Source organism: Ornithodoros turicata, chromosome 2 (assembly GCF_037126465.1).
Source record: "Ornithodoros turicata isolate Travis chromosome 2, ASM3712646v1, whole genome shotgun sequence".
NCBI lineage: Eukaryota > Metazoa > Arthropoda > Arachnida > Ixodida > Argasidae > Ornithodoros > Ornithodoros turicata.
The window spans coordinates 146,469,150-146,486,734 of record NC_088202.1 but is presented as its reverse complement, the minus strand read 5'-3'; the positions used below and the strand labels follow the sequence as shown (position 1 = coordinate 146,486,734).

Sequence of the window (17,585 nt, the reverse complement as noted above, 5' to 3'; positions counted from 1 at the left end):
TTTTTATTTTTCTTTTAGCACACAAACGTATATAAGGGGAACGAAGCATCCAACCTCAGCATGGTGAAGTTCGGTTCCCCCAACAACACATCGTTGTCCCCCGGATGTCCGGGAAATATCTAAGAACGGACATTTGGACGTCCCATGTACATACTTTTTAGATCCGTTTTATGTCTTATGCGCGCCAGAAGGGCGAAGTGAGACAAAAAATTCCGGTCCATTGTAAGTCCAGTGGATGTCCACGGAGGATGTAATACGGGCAGTAATGGGGACGTTCATTGGCATTTCGCGGTTTTGCTTTGAACTTTTTGGAGCTGCTTTGTATTCCAAAAAGTAGCAATTTCGTTGTCCAAATTATTTTCCTTTGTCATAAAAATGCGGTTCAGACAGGAAGGAGGCATGGATTTCAAGAAAAAAAAAAACTTTCCTTGGACATATATGCATATATGAATGATGAATATGTATATTGTCTTCTTATTTTTCAGTTTTTGTTGTTTCGCAAGTGAGCGCACGTTTCCAGTAGAAATCAATATTTTGCTTTCCGCCATTCTTTTTTACCTCAGCCACCACACATCTTATTTTCTGTTTGTTTCATTCTCGTATTTCCCATAACAGACCATGAGCGCGGCATTTTCAAAAATAGAACAGAACGTAAAACCACCCGGGACCATTAAGCCGAAACGCACTTCAGTGGCATTTCCTTCCTAGTGAGAAACAGATACTATATATTATTTGCCTTGCGAACTTTCGCAAATTCGAAGTCCTATAGCTGCTCGCCCGTGAAATGAAGGGTGAGATGTCTAAGTCTAATTCGAATACGCACACAAACAAATATCGCGCACAAGCGAGCAACACTGAGGTAGGTAAGGAATTGGGTGAAGCATTCACTCATTACCAACATAACGTCCGTGTTTCTTGCTGTTTTCGGTTAGAGACATTCGGTAGATCCCTGGAAAGTCAAACTTGACAGTGCTACACGCGGTCACGCGTTTCTCTCTCTATGCTCCATGTAACATCCGGTCAGGGACCTCATTCGGACATTCCTTGAAGCAGCCGAGACGGGCCATCCTGGGGATATACAAAAGGGCAAGGGTGCAGGCCAGCTGGTACGTGGTGGTCTCGGGTTCCAAATTTTTTTTCACCTGGGGATATACGGCCGCGGACGTCCATCGACGAATCTCCAAGAAATGTCCGACGAACATCCATTTCCGGATGCGGACATTCGGATCTATTCTGTACGTCCGGTGGACGTTGATTGTTGTTGGCGGTTACGTTCACGAAGATATTTTATTGCTAGTCAGAATATTCTCGCATATCCTTCTCCTTGGGACAGTCCACGGTTCTGGTACAGGGCGCTCACATTAGGTGTAATAGTCGTGCTACTTAAGGAGTTAAACGCAGTGACGTCCCTGGGATGTCCCGGATAAACGCAAAACTCTGCCTTTTGTATCGATGTGACCCTATACATTTCCCGTTTGGGCACCGCGAATATCAGAACTCATCTCCGCCAGTGATGCTGCCGCGGGCGAGGTCACGTGTTTTCGAGAACCAGTGGGATTGGTCGACGCGCTCGCTCTTCCGCTATGTCAGTTTGTTCGAGGGTTTCTGTCTTGCCAAACTGTGACAAGTTTCTTTAAGCAATTACAAACAAATTGAGAAACAATCCTTTTTCCTCACTTCTCTCATGTTCCCACTGGAGCCTTGAATACGCTGGAATTTGAAAATGCCATTTTCAAGGTCTGGAAGACCCTGGAATTTTGCATAATTTTTCTTGTTCTCATAGAACTGCTAGTGCACATTCCGCTTATTCGCAGACATAACTAGTTTCGAAACGACAGGAACCAGCGCCAAGAAATTAACGGCGCCCTCCGTTACATTAATCAGTTTTCCTTTGTCCTGACATGATGGCGCATATGCAGGCCAGCTGGTGGAAGAACTCCATAATGTAAAAACCTGAGTCTGGGAACACAGAGGGACGACACGAACAGCGTGTCACTCTGTCACTCGTGTCATCCCTCTGTGCGCAAAGACTCAGGCTTTTACATTATGGGATTCCTTTGCCCTATTCAATTATTAAAGGGGGTACTAAACCGATATAAGAGCAATGGTGTACCAGTAGGAATATGTCCATTTAACTCTGAAACCTATTTTCTTAAATTATGAAGGTCGACGACGACATAATAAGCGCAGTAATTACAGAACGCGTCGCGCGCTATCTCTTGAAACTTGCTCCGCTCTTCAAGTTCTTGCAACGATAGGAGCGACGTCATTTTGACGTCACATGCGGGCCACCACTTGATTTGATTTGATTTGATTTTGATTTTATTGGGTCATTTCTTCAAGTTAAAAGGTCACAACAACTGAGTGGTCCCTTAGCAGAAGCTAGTGATGGGTCCACTAAAGATGTTCATCAATGACATTGGCAACAGTGACAGCAAAAAAGAAAAAGAAAAAAAGAAATGTCTAGAAAAATCACTGTAAAGTACAGCACATAACCACAAAGTACAGCATATAACCAGAAAGTACATTCACTGTAAAATACAGCGACTATTGGTCGTAATCGGCATATTACGGATTTACCATATATGTACTCGATCCTCCGACAGAATGAAGTCCTGTAATGATTTTGAGAACAGCTGGGTGTTTCTTACTTCTATCGGCAACTGGTTCCAAATGCGCACTCCCAAATGCTGAAGAGTCCTGGTACCATAGACATTATTTGCTCTTGAAATGATAAGCTTTTTATCTGTTTGCATCCTAGTTGGTCTGCGCGGTTGCTGCAGGCTGGAGACGTGCATTTTTGAATAAGTTTTTTTTTATAGAGCCACTACACTACGTTCACGAGGAGCGTCCTTCCACAACGTATTATTTGTACATCTGTTCCGGCAGCCTTCACTAGCAGAAATAAGAGATTTCTTTATAAGCCGCACTTATTCTTTGAAGTGAAACCCCTCCGCAGCCACGGAGCCGCAACAATGCGACAGCGAACATAGTTCGGCAGGATCTCCCCCCGCGGCTGACCTAGTGGGAGTCCCAAGATTGGTTGACGACGCAAAACGTCATTCGGGGATGAGTCTGCCCCGTTTATTGTAGCTGAGTGACGTTTGCTGACGCATTAGCCGAAGTGGGGAGAGTTGCACTGATTTCGCTCTTTGATTTGCTTTTTAAATAGTTAAAGCGCTCGAGCTACACAAAGTCTTCCTCATATTTAGGTAGAGAAGAAACCCCTTCTTTCACTCTGTGTAGTTTTTTTAGACTAAGTTCGACCATCAGTTTAGTGCCTTTAATATTCTGCATTTATTTTCATTGCATTTTCATTTGTTCTTCAACATTCTGGAGTCGTCAGTCACATTTGTGAATGGACCACGATGTGCAGTCCCTCTCTCGTGTGATACCTGTAGCTTATAAATATTTTTGTGAAATATTGAAGCCATGGAAGTATAGACTGTGATTTACATCCCAATCAAAATCATGGCTGCGCCTTAAAGGAACTATCGCATCTGACACGGTCGATTCGGGAACTACAGTGCCGTTGTACTCCCCGTTCATCACCGATAATAGCGCCAAAAATCCGACGCGAATTAGTGGAATAGTTTCCGTACAATTCGATGAAATGTATGGCAAGAGCAGACTATGTACATTGAGAGTATTCCGGAATGGGCCCTCTCTGGAAATCGGAGAAAACGTCACTCGGACGAGGCCAATCAGGGAGCGCCCTTTGGCGCGGAGAAGTCCAATCAAGGAGCGGTCGGGGAGAGCCTTTGGCGAACGACCGACTGGCGGGTGGTTGGGACGGCGTCTAAAGGTCGCGGACTTTCGACTGTCTGTGACTGGTTGTGGGATGTGTCATTTCTGGATGAGAGTCGTACGTGTTCGTGCAGCCAAATCAAATCAAATAGAGTTTATTGTTGACCAAATAATATGCATACATGTAATATGCAGGTGGAGGTCCTATAGTTAAAAAGTAGTTTCAGGACCTCCTATTATTAATTAATTAATTAATTAATTATTAAGCCAGGAGCGTAACACCTCGCTCCACGTGGCACTGTCGCGTCAGAGCTCCCACAGGTAAGCAAAAGTTGGCGTACTGTGAAAGTGTCTTTTTTTTTCGCGCAGAACGAATTTTCGCGTTTTTCGCGGGCGCAAAAAATTCGCGAATTTAACTACCTGCGAAGTAGATACACTGAAGTCACCGAGAAACGGGAGTTTGCGTTTTTTCGCGAATTAAAAAAAAAAAAAATATGTTCCATGCGAAATCGACGACTTTTGCTGTATTTACCAAGGACTTCTCAGTTAGTATATTTCGGTGAGAACGTGAAACGGAAGAGACCAGAGACAATCGCGTGCGCCGCGCTGCCATTCGTGTGCCTGGCTTACGTCATCAGGATGTTACTGTCGTTGGGGCTTTCTTCGCTGCAGAGGGAATGCGAATCTTTAAAACACTTTTATTTAATATGTATGCTGTTTGCGGAAGATAAACTTGGCCAAGTAGGTTGTGAAGCAATGCTGATCATTACTGTATCAGTCTCTAACACACATTTCCGAATGCGACAGTCCCTTTAAAGCCTTGAAAGACTCTCGAATTTTTGTCCAAAAATTCTGTGGGATTAACCATGTTCTCTGTGGTGTCAATATCAAAGTTGCACAACCATTCTAATAAGACTTAATTTTATACGTTTTACAGGATATTACTGTGAAGTCAGCGGCCACAAGCTACACCAAGTGTAGTTGAAACTCCTTGACCACCGAACAACTCCCAGCACGAGCAAGGTAGAAGACAAGAAAAAGCCCGACATCACTGGAAGTGCATAGCGAGTTTTTGCACCACGTGATGCATCAATATATGCCAGGACAGCAAACAGCATCCTGTCACTCAGCTTTACGAGTACCCCAAGAAACAGAAACGTCAAAGCGAAGTTAGAATCTCCGTATCCACATATGTGCTGCCTACCTCTGTCGGTCATGGTACCCCGTACCCGCAGAAAAGTCCACGCGTTTCTATTTTCTACTTAGCGACGCTCAGCAAAGAAAGTGGGCCAGCCAAGGTCTAGCGAAGCTGAAGGATAACGACAAGAAAGATAAGGAAGACAGGTTGAATGTGATGAACTGCGAATGAAATGATACTCCCTCGCGAACTCAACGGTGCTCGAACTGGTCACGATGTCACCCCTGCTTCGTCATCGTCCCATCCCACCCTCTCAGCGATGAATATTCCCCCGTCCTTATTCACCGCCATGGACCCGGCCAACTCCGTCGTCCAGTCCCCGGAACAGCTGATGGCACAGTACGCGGCCCAGATGCTTCGCCATCACCAGCAGAGCAAGCCCTACAGCCGTCGGACTCCGGCGGCGAAGCCGTACTCGTGCGACCAGTGCGGACGTGGCTTCAAGTACCTGCATACCTTAAGGTTCCACGTGAAGACAACGCACGACAGCGCCGCCCCGGCGGCCGAGCCCCGACTGTCGCGCCTCAGACGCGACAATTGTTCCTCGGTGCCGCAGAACTTGAGCATGGGCGCCTCCGGAAACACTAACGCCAGTCCCGACGAGAAGTCCATGTCCGACGTTGAGTCGCGTGAAGAAGACACTCGCGGACGCGACGCGGAGTCCCTAGAGCCAGAGTCGCGAGAACCGCGAGATTCAGCTCCCGTCGGCGTCGCAGAACCTGCCGCGAAAGAACCGGTGTTCACGGGCATGCTCTCCCTGAAGAAGGAACCCGTAGAAGCGCCTTTGGATACCCCTACCTTCGGGCAGCAAGGCGGTGGACAGGATGTCCAGGAAAGACAGCCGTGCAACATAACCAAGATGGACCTTCCCGTCTTTGCGCCGGGCTCAGTCTTGAACACGGCCACGGATGTCTGGAGGAACATGAAAATCCAGTCTGAGGTGCCGCTCGTGAGCAAAGTGGAAGCCATATATCCACCGACGGAGCAGCAGTACACCTTTTACAAGTGCGGCATCTGTAGCGAGGCATTCGCCAATGTGAACGCCCTCTGCGACCACTTGCAGTCTCACACCCGCGCGATTAAGGAGCACCACTGCGACAAGTGCGGCGCGGTCTTCAAGTGGCGAAGTCAGCTCATGGTGCACGAGCAGGTCCACCAGGTGGTGGAGGGCAAGGGACTGGGGCACGTCCTCGGTTCCCTTCCCGAGGCACTGATCGGTGAACCTCGCGTGTCGTTCGACCAGGCTCTTCAGCTTGGCGCTCTGGCCGGTCAGCAGCTCTTACCGAGTTTCCTGCAGCACGGACTGCCCGCGATGAGCCTTCCACTAAGCCTACCCGGCAGCACATCCGTTACTCCTTCTACGTCACTGATGGAGCTGTCCACCTCGGCGAGCCGCGGCAACAATGGCGGTGCCAGCAAGCCGGCCTGCTCGTCCGCGCCTCAGGACTGCGGGAATGCGTCCACTTCACTGCGTTTGCCGTTTCAGTGCAGTTATTGCTGCAAGTCTTTCGACCGCATTTTCTCGCTGCAGCGGCACGAACGCATTCACACAGGAGTGAAACCGTGTTACTGCAAGGCGTGCGGACGAGGGTTCAGCGAGCGGCGTAACCTGCGTCATCACATCATTCGTTTCCACTCGGACGTCAGTCAGAGGGATCAGCTGCGTAGAAGGAGAAGGGCCGCAGCAGCAAGGAGCCGCAATGGAAACGCTGGATCGCCCGGCGGAGTGGCAGGCGGCGGGGGTGGTTCACACAAGTTGGTGTCGTTTCTCAAGAAGACGGCGGTGAGGATTCTCAACTCCATGGACCAAACGAAAGAAGACAGCGAAGACGATGATGGGGTCTACGACGATGACGACGCTATGGTCGATGATGATGATCACGATGATGGGAGTGATAAGGACTCTGATCATCTTCCTTTAAAGGTAGGTTTCGTGAGAGGGAGGGGGTTGTTCACAATCTTTTTGTTAAGCAACAAATAATACAGTCGAGCCCGTTTATTACGATCTTCGAAATAACGAAAACTCTCATATTACGATCTGGTTCCCGTCAGCTGACCCATTGAATGAGTACACGTTAAGCAGACATCGATATAACGATCGCCGCGAAAGCGTTTGCTCGCGTATAGCGATCAGAATTGTTCCGGCGGCCTGTAAAACGGGTCAAAATCGAAAAGCAAGATTCCACCTTTTCATTGAAAATAAATTACGGCAGCTTTTTCAAGAGCCTTAGATCAGCGCATGATTGCCGGGGATTAGATGCGCGCGATACAAGGCACGCGACTTCGAAAAGGCCGGCGAAAAGTTCCCTCTCCACATCGTTCTCTCGCCATCAAGATGTTTGCTGCATGCTACGATGGTGTCTGCGGTTCCGGGTCGCGTTTTTGACGAGGGAAGGCACGTGACTCGACGGACTTCACAGGCAGCACACGACATTGGGCCGATATCGGCAGCAAGTTGGGCATGTCGGCCCAACATATCGCCGACACTGTCAACCGATGTATGACAGAAGTTGGCAATGTCGGCTCGATATTGATGGAAAAACATCAACATCTAGCCGACACTGCCAACGTGCGACTGATATCAAGCTGAAGTTGGCAACGTCAGCACAGTGTTGACCGAAATAAGCGACATGTAGCCGACAATGCCAACTTGCGACCGACATCACTTTGAAGTTGGCAATGTCGGCCTGACGTTGACAGACACCAGCGAGATGACGCTGACATTATCAACTTACGATTGACAATTTGTACTGGGGCAAAACGTTATTGCAAGATACCGTGCCTTCCAAAATGCGAGTTGGCAGACAGTTGCGTGTCGCCACCAAAAACACGCGTCGCCGAATTACCCGTGGGCGAGGCGCGTTCTGATGGACAATGCAGTTCCGATAGTGACTACGGCACTGCATGATGATGCAGTGATACGGTGATGCATGACAAGCAATGGACGAAGTCGTCGATCTCAAAAGGTGCGGAGCCTCACGCGGTATCGGCGGGTATGTTGTCATTGGAAAAGCTTTCGACACAAGGCTGTGTCAATTTAGAGCTAGGTAAAACGCTTTTGGGCTCGCAACAAACGCACCGGCCATTTCGCGAAACTCGTTTTTAACGATACTCTGATATAACGATCGGATTTCGCGTTCCCGCCAATAACGTTATAAACGGGCTCGACTGTAATAGTTTTGAAATGATAGACGCACATATGATTGAAATGAGGCACTCGTCGAAAATCCAGACAAGCTGGAACCCGTACCTCTTGATGGCCACTCAAGTATGCTAACCTCATGATCTTTCAATATGTGTAGGTGTTGGAGGCTTTGTGGTGTATTTGTCTGCTTGTTTTCCTGCCTCGCTTGACTAATTAACTGCGTCGTCACTAGGGGCCTCATGATTAGTTTTTTGTGTGCATGTGTGTGTCCTCTATCCCCAAAGGAGGTGTCTTGCCAAGTGATTTATAAGTTATGCCAGCATGGTGTAATGGTTGTATGCAAGCACTGTGGGTTCAAGTCTATCCACTGTTTTTTTGTTTTTCTGAGTGCCTGGGCATGAACTCCATGTTATCTGTTATTGTGTTGTTCACTCCTGCATGATATGGCATAACATGTAGTGGCACAACTTATCAATGGAAGTAGTCAAGTGAGCTCCTTTCCTATCAGGAGATCCAGGTGGTTGTGATTGTTAATGCTCACGGCATCAGCGATTTCAATTAATTTTGGATTCAGGCAGGTGCTTTTTTTTTTACTGCCTCACCTGTTTTATATTAATGGCATTAATTGCGTTGTTGTGGCTGTCGTGAGTTCCTTACTGGCAGTTGAGTACTAAAACTGTCCAGGCTGACCAACATAGTGTAGTGGATTTGCATTTGTAACCTGTACAGGCACATTTGTCCCCTGTCAAGTGGTGTCTTGCACACCTGTACCCTGTAGCAATACCCTTGTTCCGTGTACACTGGTACCTTTTATACAGTATCCTGCACAACGGTGTTCTGTACACTTGTCACAGTGTACCTTGGGGATTGGTACTCACCTACAGCACCGATGATATTATGCGTTCTGCAGTCATGTACCCCCGGCGTGTTTCTTCGCATTAAAAATATGTTTCACTGCCTTGTACTTTGTCCACAGGAACAAGAGCCACTTGAGGAGAACAGCCTCCAGCATCATCGAGAGAAAGACGTTCAGAAAACTGAAGAAAAAGTGGTAGAGGATGATGTAGAAGAAGACAACCGAACCATTATCTACCCTCTGGAATCTACAGACACAGTCCCACCTCCACAAGAAGTGCCGAAGACACCATTTGCCACAGACGACAGGCCACCAACCATTGCAGACGACACAAAAAAGGTGATGACGACTGCAAACAAGCGGAAGAAAGGGAAACCTGTGCGGTACGGTGCGGTGGCCGCTGCCATCTTGGGATCGCCGAACCGTGATCTGGATATGGATGGGGACCAGTCCGGAATCAAAGCGGAGGAACTGAGGGACGACAGTGCAGTGGAAGAACGTTCCGAAGCAGAGAGTGCGGACGATGGGGGTAATCCATATTCGGAAGAAGAAATGGCAGCGTGGGCTCAGCTTGGGAAACAGTTTGGTATGCAGTTTTTTAGAAAAATTTCATTATAGTTTGCTAAGCTTTAGTTTTGAGTAGTGGCAGCAGAAGTTGGATATCAATCTGGACCCAGACTATGTGACTACAGGTCTGCTTATTTTTGAGTAAATACTACATTAAATAGGATACAATTATATACAGGGTGTTTTTTTTTATTCGTTACAGAATTTTTATAAAATATACTAACAGAGCAAAATAGATGCCGTTTTTGCAGTTGAGCTATATGGCCAGGCGAACATTCTCTCGAAGAAAGTGTGTAACGTCATTAATTACCTAAAATTCATTAATTAACTCTTTAGTTAGGGGATTTTGCGCAAAAGCGATATAACAGAATGGCAGATATTCCTCATAAAGCCATTCCGTGTTTAAAAAATGCTCAGACCTGCGCATGTGTTGAAATATTCATCGCTGAACTTTGCTACGCAAATGAGCCGAAACAAGAACTACACACTTTTCGAGCGCAGAAATGACGCGACCTTCACCTTATCCAGGTCTGAGAGTGGTCTATCTGAGTGGTCTGAGAGCATTCTAAGAGAACAGTGTCATTCAGGACAGGGTTGCGGAATGGGGCCACCAATTCCATTCCAATTCCATTCCAATTCCATTCTGAGGAATGGAGATTTGTGATAATTCCATTCCAATTCCATTCCAATTCCATTCTGAGGAATGGAGATTTGTGATAATTCCATTCCAATTCCATTCCAATTCCATTCCGAGGAATGGAGATTTGTGACAATTCCATTCCTTTCAATTCCTCGGAATGAAAAGGTATGGCCAATTCCCACTCCTGGAAAGGGCTCTGCAACCCCATTCCATTCCGTTAATTCCATCAATGAAAGAAAAGGGACCCGTAACCGTACTGGCTAGCCCAGCAGCCACCGGGGCACCCACGCCCATTCCATTCCATTCCATTCCATTCCATTCCATTCCATTCTATTCCATTCCATTCCATTCTATTCCATTCCATTCCAATTCCATTCCTGCAAAAAACTGCCTACTTCCATTCCCATTCCATTCCCATTCCATTCCTAGGACAGTTTCCGCCATTCCATTCCAATTCCATTCCGGGCTGTGATAAATCTGGAATCATTCCGGAATCATTCCAACTCCAGAGTGACGACTCCGCAACCCTGATTCAGGACGATGGTTGGCTAGCTACGTGCCATGAGGTGAAGTTCTGCTTGAAGAGTGCACTTGTAGCCGCAGTTGCTCCACAGTGCTCAAAACCTTGTGCAACACACAGCATCACAATGCAGTGTTGCCGACTGACCAATCAAAAGTCAGTATAGCGGTGTGACATTTTTTTGCGATATTAAAAATGTTCAACGTGGGTCTTGAAGCGTTCAGGAAGACGTACCAGCGCGATTATAATTACGTTAGGCTTACGTGGAATAGTGCGCAGTTTAAGAGCTCTCGAAGACCTCCGTGTCAAACGAAAGTTTCGAACGGTTCAAGTTTCATTTCGTTCCTGTTCTCTCCGCTCCAGTTCCAGGCAGCACCAGTGAAAACGGTGATTCCTGCGGGACGACAATACTGAAAGCTCAGTCGAGAGGGCACGGTTCGTTCTTCTCGAGCTACAACCCCAGGTAAGTGTTGTCCATGTGCACCATGTCCTCTGGGACTTACGGGATACGATTTTTAAATGACGAATTGGTACACAGCTCGATTTTGGCTTGTGCTGACATATCTACAAGCTTCTCCTGGTACACTTGTATAGCAACAATGTGCAGCATGAAATTAGCTACGTTGACGAGCTGTGGATTCGTGTAATATTGTCACTTATAGGACTGAAATGAAATGATGCCATTGCTTCATTTATCGATCAGTCCGTCAGGAGCCACTGTACGAAATATTTTCATGGAACGGTGTTTCTTCGATGCACAATTTAATTTACAAAAACTCCCCCCCAAAAAAAGCCACGAGTGATGCGGTGTGACATTGGATGCCCGGCACAATCTTCGGGCGTGATGTGATCAGACCAATATGACATAGCACCAGCATAGCAAGCAGCCACGAGGTCTCTTTCGTAGTGAAAATTTGTCTGCTACAGACACAGCATGACGCTATAATCAGTCAGACTTATGAAACTATCTCTAACTCCTCGACATCAGTAACCATAACTGCAGACCATCGAAAAAAAAAACAATTTCTGGAGCTATCCCAAAATACTGCACGGAATTTGAGCGCTCCCACAAATACGGTTGAATGGGTACTTATAGTTCCCGTCTTATTCTTCGGATAGGCTCGGAGTTGTGGAGAATCCTATTTCGAGGGACGAGGCGTGTAAGCCTCACGTGGGGCCTGACGGGAAAATTATTTATCCATGCTCCTATTGCACCAAGACCTTTTGCTCGACCTCGGATCTCAACCGACACATGGATTTTCATGAAGGTGGGTACACTCTCCGCTGTCTTGCTGGATGCATTCGATCATCTAAGCTTTGCTGTGTTTGCAAAAATGATGCTTACGCCTGCTTCTTTTTCGTGCTTTCAGACAGATCACTAACACGTTTATTCTGTATAAGTCTTTTGACTCAAGTTCTCTGAGCTTTGAATCGGTGTATTAGTTCGAACGGCTGGTTCGTGCTTTGAGTTTGTTTCCAATCTGCAACGTTAAGAAGTTGCTGGGTGCAGCTTGACAACAGACTAGAGTATATTGTCAGAGCTATATGAGAGAGACACCAGAGCTGGCTGGCCCAGCCCTGGTCCTGCCTACAGGCCTGGGTTCAGCCCTCACAGACTTGTACGCGTTACTCGAAAGAGGTCATTGGTTACCGTTACTATTACTCCGGTGGCAAAAGTAATTTTTGACAGTTACTATTACTCCAGTGGCAAAAGTAATTTGTTTACTGTTACTATTACTCTGGTGGCAAAAGTAATTTGTTTACTATTACTATTACTCTGGTGGCAAAAGTAATTTTTTACAGTTACTATTACTCCGGTGGCAAAAGTAATCTTTTTACTGTTACTATTACTCTGGTGGCAAAAGTATTTTTTTACAGTTACTATTACTCCGGTGGCAAAAGTAATTTTTTACCGTTACTATTACTCCGGTGGCAAAAGTAATTTTTTACCCTTACAAACTACTTGGCTAAATTTGTAATCAAGTAATGGCTAAAAAAAGTAACATGTTACTTTGACCATCACACTTTTCGACGATAATATGTCGTACGGCTAATAAAGTTCGTGAAATTACACATACCTTGGCCCCCATTCGGAGGTTTGGAGTTTGTCACATTTAAACAGGATAGGAGCTTATTTTGATGTATACACATTTAATTACTCAGAAAAGTAATTGATTACTAGCAATGCAATTAGTTACTACAAGTTACATGTTGCATGCAAGTCTGCTTAAACGCAACACGGCCTGTGGGTCAGGTTCAGGTCTGTGCTGTGCCCAGCGCTGCCTCCTGACATCAAAAATAAGCTACGGCTTGCAAGGCACCCTGAGAGACATAGTATTCACAAGGGTACCCTACCGTGTATCAGTACGTGAATGAGAGTGCGCCAGACGAAATAGAAAGCATTCTGGACAAGATTACGGTCGCACGTCATTGGGAACTACTATCACACACGTGACCAACAAAATGGTCTAATGTCTGGTCCAAGTTTCATCCAATATTCTTGCAGTAAAACAAATAGATTCGAAAATCCGACCTCGTTATTGCTGGCCCCCTTTCACTGGTGCTGTAATGAAACTAGCGCATGTAAGAAGCATAAAGAAACGACTTTATTTAAATGATGAGGATCGGGGAGTTTCATCGCCAGGGGCGATACCTTACCTCATTGCTCACGGTAATACCGTGAAATGGAAGAACGAGTCTTCTCACAGTGAGGATCGAAGCCCTACGGTGTACAAAAAGTTTAGGAATGTTTTTAGGGCAGAGCATTGGCGAGCTGGATTTGGCACTGGGCTGAGCAATTTTGACGTAGTGAGAGGGTGAAGAGTCCAGCTGATTTAAGACACTGGGAAACACGCTCACCCTCTTGTTTTGAGCTGGCAAGAAAACGTCAGCAAGCGCAACAAAGAGAACTTATGTAGAGCCACATGGCCTCAAAATGATGTGACCTGTGACGTGTGACCTGTACAGGATGGCGATTTTGCCACGAGCGACTGCTCCCAAGCAGTGCAACATTTTAGCCCAATATCGGTCAAATATTGGCAACACTGGCCCAATGTCGGTCCACTAGTGGCAATACTGGCCAAATATTGGTCCACTAGTGGCAATACTGGCCAAATATCGGTCCACTAGTGGCAATACTGGCCCAATGTCGGTCCACTAGTGGCAATACTGGCCAAATATCGGTCCACTAGTGGCAATACTGGCCAAATATCGGTCCACTAGTGGCAATACTGGCCCAATGTCGGTCCACTAGTGGCAATACTGGCCAAATATTGGTCCAATATTGGGCCTCTATTGCCAATATTGGCCCAGGTTTGGGCCAAGATGTTGTGTTGCTTGGGCTTGAGGGTGGTTACAAAAATGACTGGTGTAGGGCATCCCTGTGATAGCCTTCATTGTTAGCCAAGAAATTCGTTGAACGGTAACTTTGCCAGAGAAACCTGATATGTTAGTAACATTTTTAATGCAATACACACCTAATACTATACAGTGCATGCAGTTGCTGCTTCTGTCTCTGTGTTACGCTGGCTACCATCTGCGTACTGTACTGTACTGCTACAAAACCCATTAACCGTTGCGAGATAGTTGTGATTAGGAGTGGTGCCAGAGTGCCAATTTTGCCTACTTGACAGTTAACGCTGGGAGCACTGCTCGTACGTGTTTGCGAGAGGACAACGTATCTGGGCAACTCGTACTGACCCACTAAACTCCTCGCATTCTGGATTGGAGTTATTTTTAGATTAGGCTGTCAATGTTGAGTTCCGCAACACTGTCTAGTTAGTATACTGCAAAAAGTATGATCGCACGATGTGGCTGTTAGGAGGTGCGACCAGTACACAATTATGGACGCCGCAAAGTTTGTGACCAGAGCTGGCCTGCACAGATTATCTTGTGTTGAAGCAGTATAGTTGAGCCCGTTCATTACGATCTTCGATATAATGATAACACCGATATTACGATCAAATTGCTGACCCCTGTCAGCTCACCCATTGAAATACATGTAAACAAGATTCAATTGCAAACACGTTCGATAAATGATCCTCGTGAAGGCATTTGTTCGCGTATAGCGATCAGAATTCTGCCGGCGACCGAAAAAAACGTGTGAAAATCGACATGCAAGATTCCGTTTTTTCATTGAAAAGAAATAAAGATGGCATTTTCAGGAGCCGTAGCCTTCTTGAGCATTATAGTTAGGGCCTGACTTTTTCGGGTTTTATTTTTGGCCAAATTCGGGGGGTAAATATCGGGTGATATTTTTCATTTGAAAATTCGGGTGTATTCGGGTTAAATCCCGTTACGGCATATTCTGTCGTCAGGAATTCGGGTGTATTCGGATGATTTTTTTTGTTTAATAAAAATTTGTCTTAACATGGAACTAATGTTTAGCAATGTTATCAAACTTTATTTTAATGCACGCTTATGAGTGTGCCACGCAACCCGGATGTTTTCGGGTAGATTCGGGTTAAACCCGAATTTTACAGATTTCGTTCGGGGGGTAAATATCGGGCGGATACGGGTTTAACCCTAAAAAGTCAGGCCCTAATTATAGTGCAAACGTGGTGTGCTTATTGTGCTAGACGTACCGGTATTGTGCTAGACGTAAAGTACTGGTTTGTTTCGTACCAGTAAGTTTTGTACCGGTGCAAAACCTCATTATCAAGTACAGTGCCTTCCAAAGTGTGAGTTGGCAGACAGTTGCGTGCCACCACCGAAAAGTGCATTTCATATAGCGTTCTTGGTCACAACAGTAAAGCAGCTGCTTGAACCAGTCTCCTGCCTAGTCCTTGCCTACAACAAACTCATAGATCAACAAACTCATAGCTCAACAAACATGCCTCTTCAGTGGCATTCTACTTGTACTGTTCTGCTTCGTTGATGCGATCCCGATCTTGCGTTCCCGTCAAATATCGTTATAAACGGGCTCGACTGTACAGCGCTAGCTAGCTGTAGCAACATTTAATATTACACCAGCTTTACTTTAAACGATGCGTAGTATATTGCTAGTCTTAATTTTAGTGGAGTAAGCAAGCATGCCACACGTGTTACTCTTAAGGGACGTTAGTAGTAGTTGGTAGTTTATCCTTAGGACGTGTATCAGCCTACTTTTATACCCTTGTCACGCGGGAACATGTAATAGCGTTACATGAAAGTAACATTCTCGCACAAACTGCGCATAGTCTTGATGGCAGAGCTGCTGTAAAAAAAAAACCGCAATGTCAACTAAAAAAAATTGATAAGCTATTGACTGATACGTGTTTCACCAGGATGATTTCACCCAATTTGCAAAGAACAGCCCTTATTCCCAGTGAATTTCATGGCTCTAGTTTCATGTCGGCCACATTTACTTGTCGAGCGTGCTTTGAATCTGTAATACCGTCATGAGCAGCCACGGTTAAAAATTTTGCTTCGACGCCTGTTTTTAAAAGAAGCTCGAAAAGTGACAGAATTTAACTACGCGAAATTCGGCGGAATCGCAAATTTGCGGGGAGCCAGGGGCTCTAAATATAATGCCAGTTTTCCAAACAACATATTGTAATATCACCGCAATCTTGCTCGTAGTGAAGTGTAGTACGACGCCAGGTGCACTCGTGACTAAGTTTGACGTTCCGCTAGTGTCGCTCTTGGCTAAGTATTATATACTACAACTCTGGTCTCCCTCTTAAGAAAGATGGCTCCTAGTAATTCTCATCTTTCTTAATGCAGAAGCACATATCGAAGGGACCAAGATGTAGAGCAAGAATTTGAGCAAGCCGGGCCGTGCAGGGGAATATTTCTCTCTTTTTTTTTTATGGCGGGGTTCAAATTTAACGACCTCACACTTTGGCACTTCTCTCCTCCACTTCCTTTATCTCTCTCCCTCTCACTATACAACATGTATTTTTTATGCTTCTCTTTAATGCACACTACAGGGAGTAGTCCCTTCAAGTTGATGTGAACTGTAAGTATTTTGCAAGTTTGTTCTATTTTGTGGAACACATTGTTATATAACATTGCGTGTGCTTTCAAACGTGATGAACAGACACAAAAAAGAGAAGGGCGTGCCGCGAGTAGTCGGCTTGTCGGGACAAGCGGAAGGGACGACTAACCTGGCAAGCCTCAAATATAAAGCTGACCCGACTAACCTAGCAAGCCTGAAATATAGAGCTGACCCCCTGCTGGGGGAACGGTTAGCTGACCTTTGACTCGCATTGTTGCGACTCGGCGGTGTGAAGCAGGGATCGGAACCGGTATGTTTTTTCTGTCCGGTTCGGGTTCGGCTCAAGAACGCCTCCCCTGCACACACACGGACAAAAAAATATCTGTCAGCGGTCGGGACATTTACGGGGATTGGAACCGGTACTTTTTTCGGTCCCGGTTTAACCGGTTCAGGGGCAGTAATTTTGCTACGTGAAAGCGAGCTTACGCCCACCGTACACGGTTGTAAGATAACGTAATAAGATATATAAGACATAGTATATATAGTATATATACATAGTAAGATAAGATAAGATATAAGATAAGGTGTGAGATAACCGTTTCATGTGAGCAAGAAAAAAAAAGTATCAGTAGTACAGTTATTTCACCTCTGAACAGATTCCTGAACCGGTAACCATATGAATGTTTTTTTTTTTGTTCAGGACAAGCAAAAAAAAAAAATTTTTCGGGTTCATCAGAAAATAACGTTTTTTTTTTCTTCTGGTTTTCGGTTCAGGTTCAGTTCCGGTTCTAATCCCTGGTGTGAAGGGAGTCAAAGTCCAGTGAACTTTTTCCCCAGCAGAGGTCACATTTTTAGAGAGACTCGCTATCTCGGTCGCTGTCCTTCCTGTTTGCCCCAACAAGCCGGTTACTCCTGGACAAGTGTCCGTGTTCGTCCTTGTCTCTCTGCTGTTTGTTCACCACGTTTCAAATAAACCAACACTGCATCTCCTTGCA

General features: G+C 45.8%; 1 protein-coding gene across 5 annotated transcripts in view; it reads left to right on the top strand.

Moving 5' to 3' along the window:
• Positions 1–17,585, top strand: part of LOC135386331 (zinc finger protein 236-like) — an 87,999-nt gene that overhangs the window by 62,302 nt on the left and 8,112 nt on the right. For 3 of the 5 annotated variants that reach the window (XM_064616175.1, XM_064616176.1, XM_064616177.1), the window contains exons 2-5: positions 4,685–6,869; positions 9,067–9,532; positions 11,037–11,136; positions 11,793–11,941. In XM_064616175.1, coding sequence (XP_064472245.1) covers positions 5,118–6,869; positions 9,067–9,532; positions 11,037–11,136; positions 11,793–11,941 — 2,467 coding nt within the window. In that variant the 5' untranslated portion in view covers positions 4,685–5,117. Of the gene's footprint in view, positions 1–4,684; positions 6,870–9,066; positions 9,533–11,036; positions 11,137–11,792; positions 11,942–16,376; positions 16,612–17,585 lie in introns of all 5 variants that reach the window. The other 2 variants (XR_010420665.1, XM_064616178.1) reach the window with 2 other exon arrangements.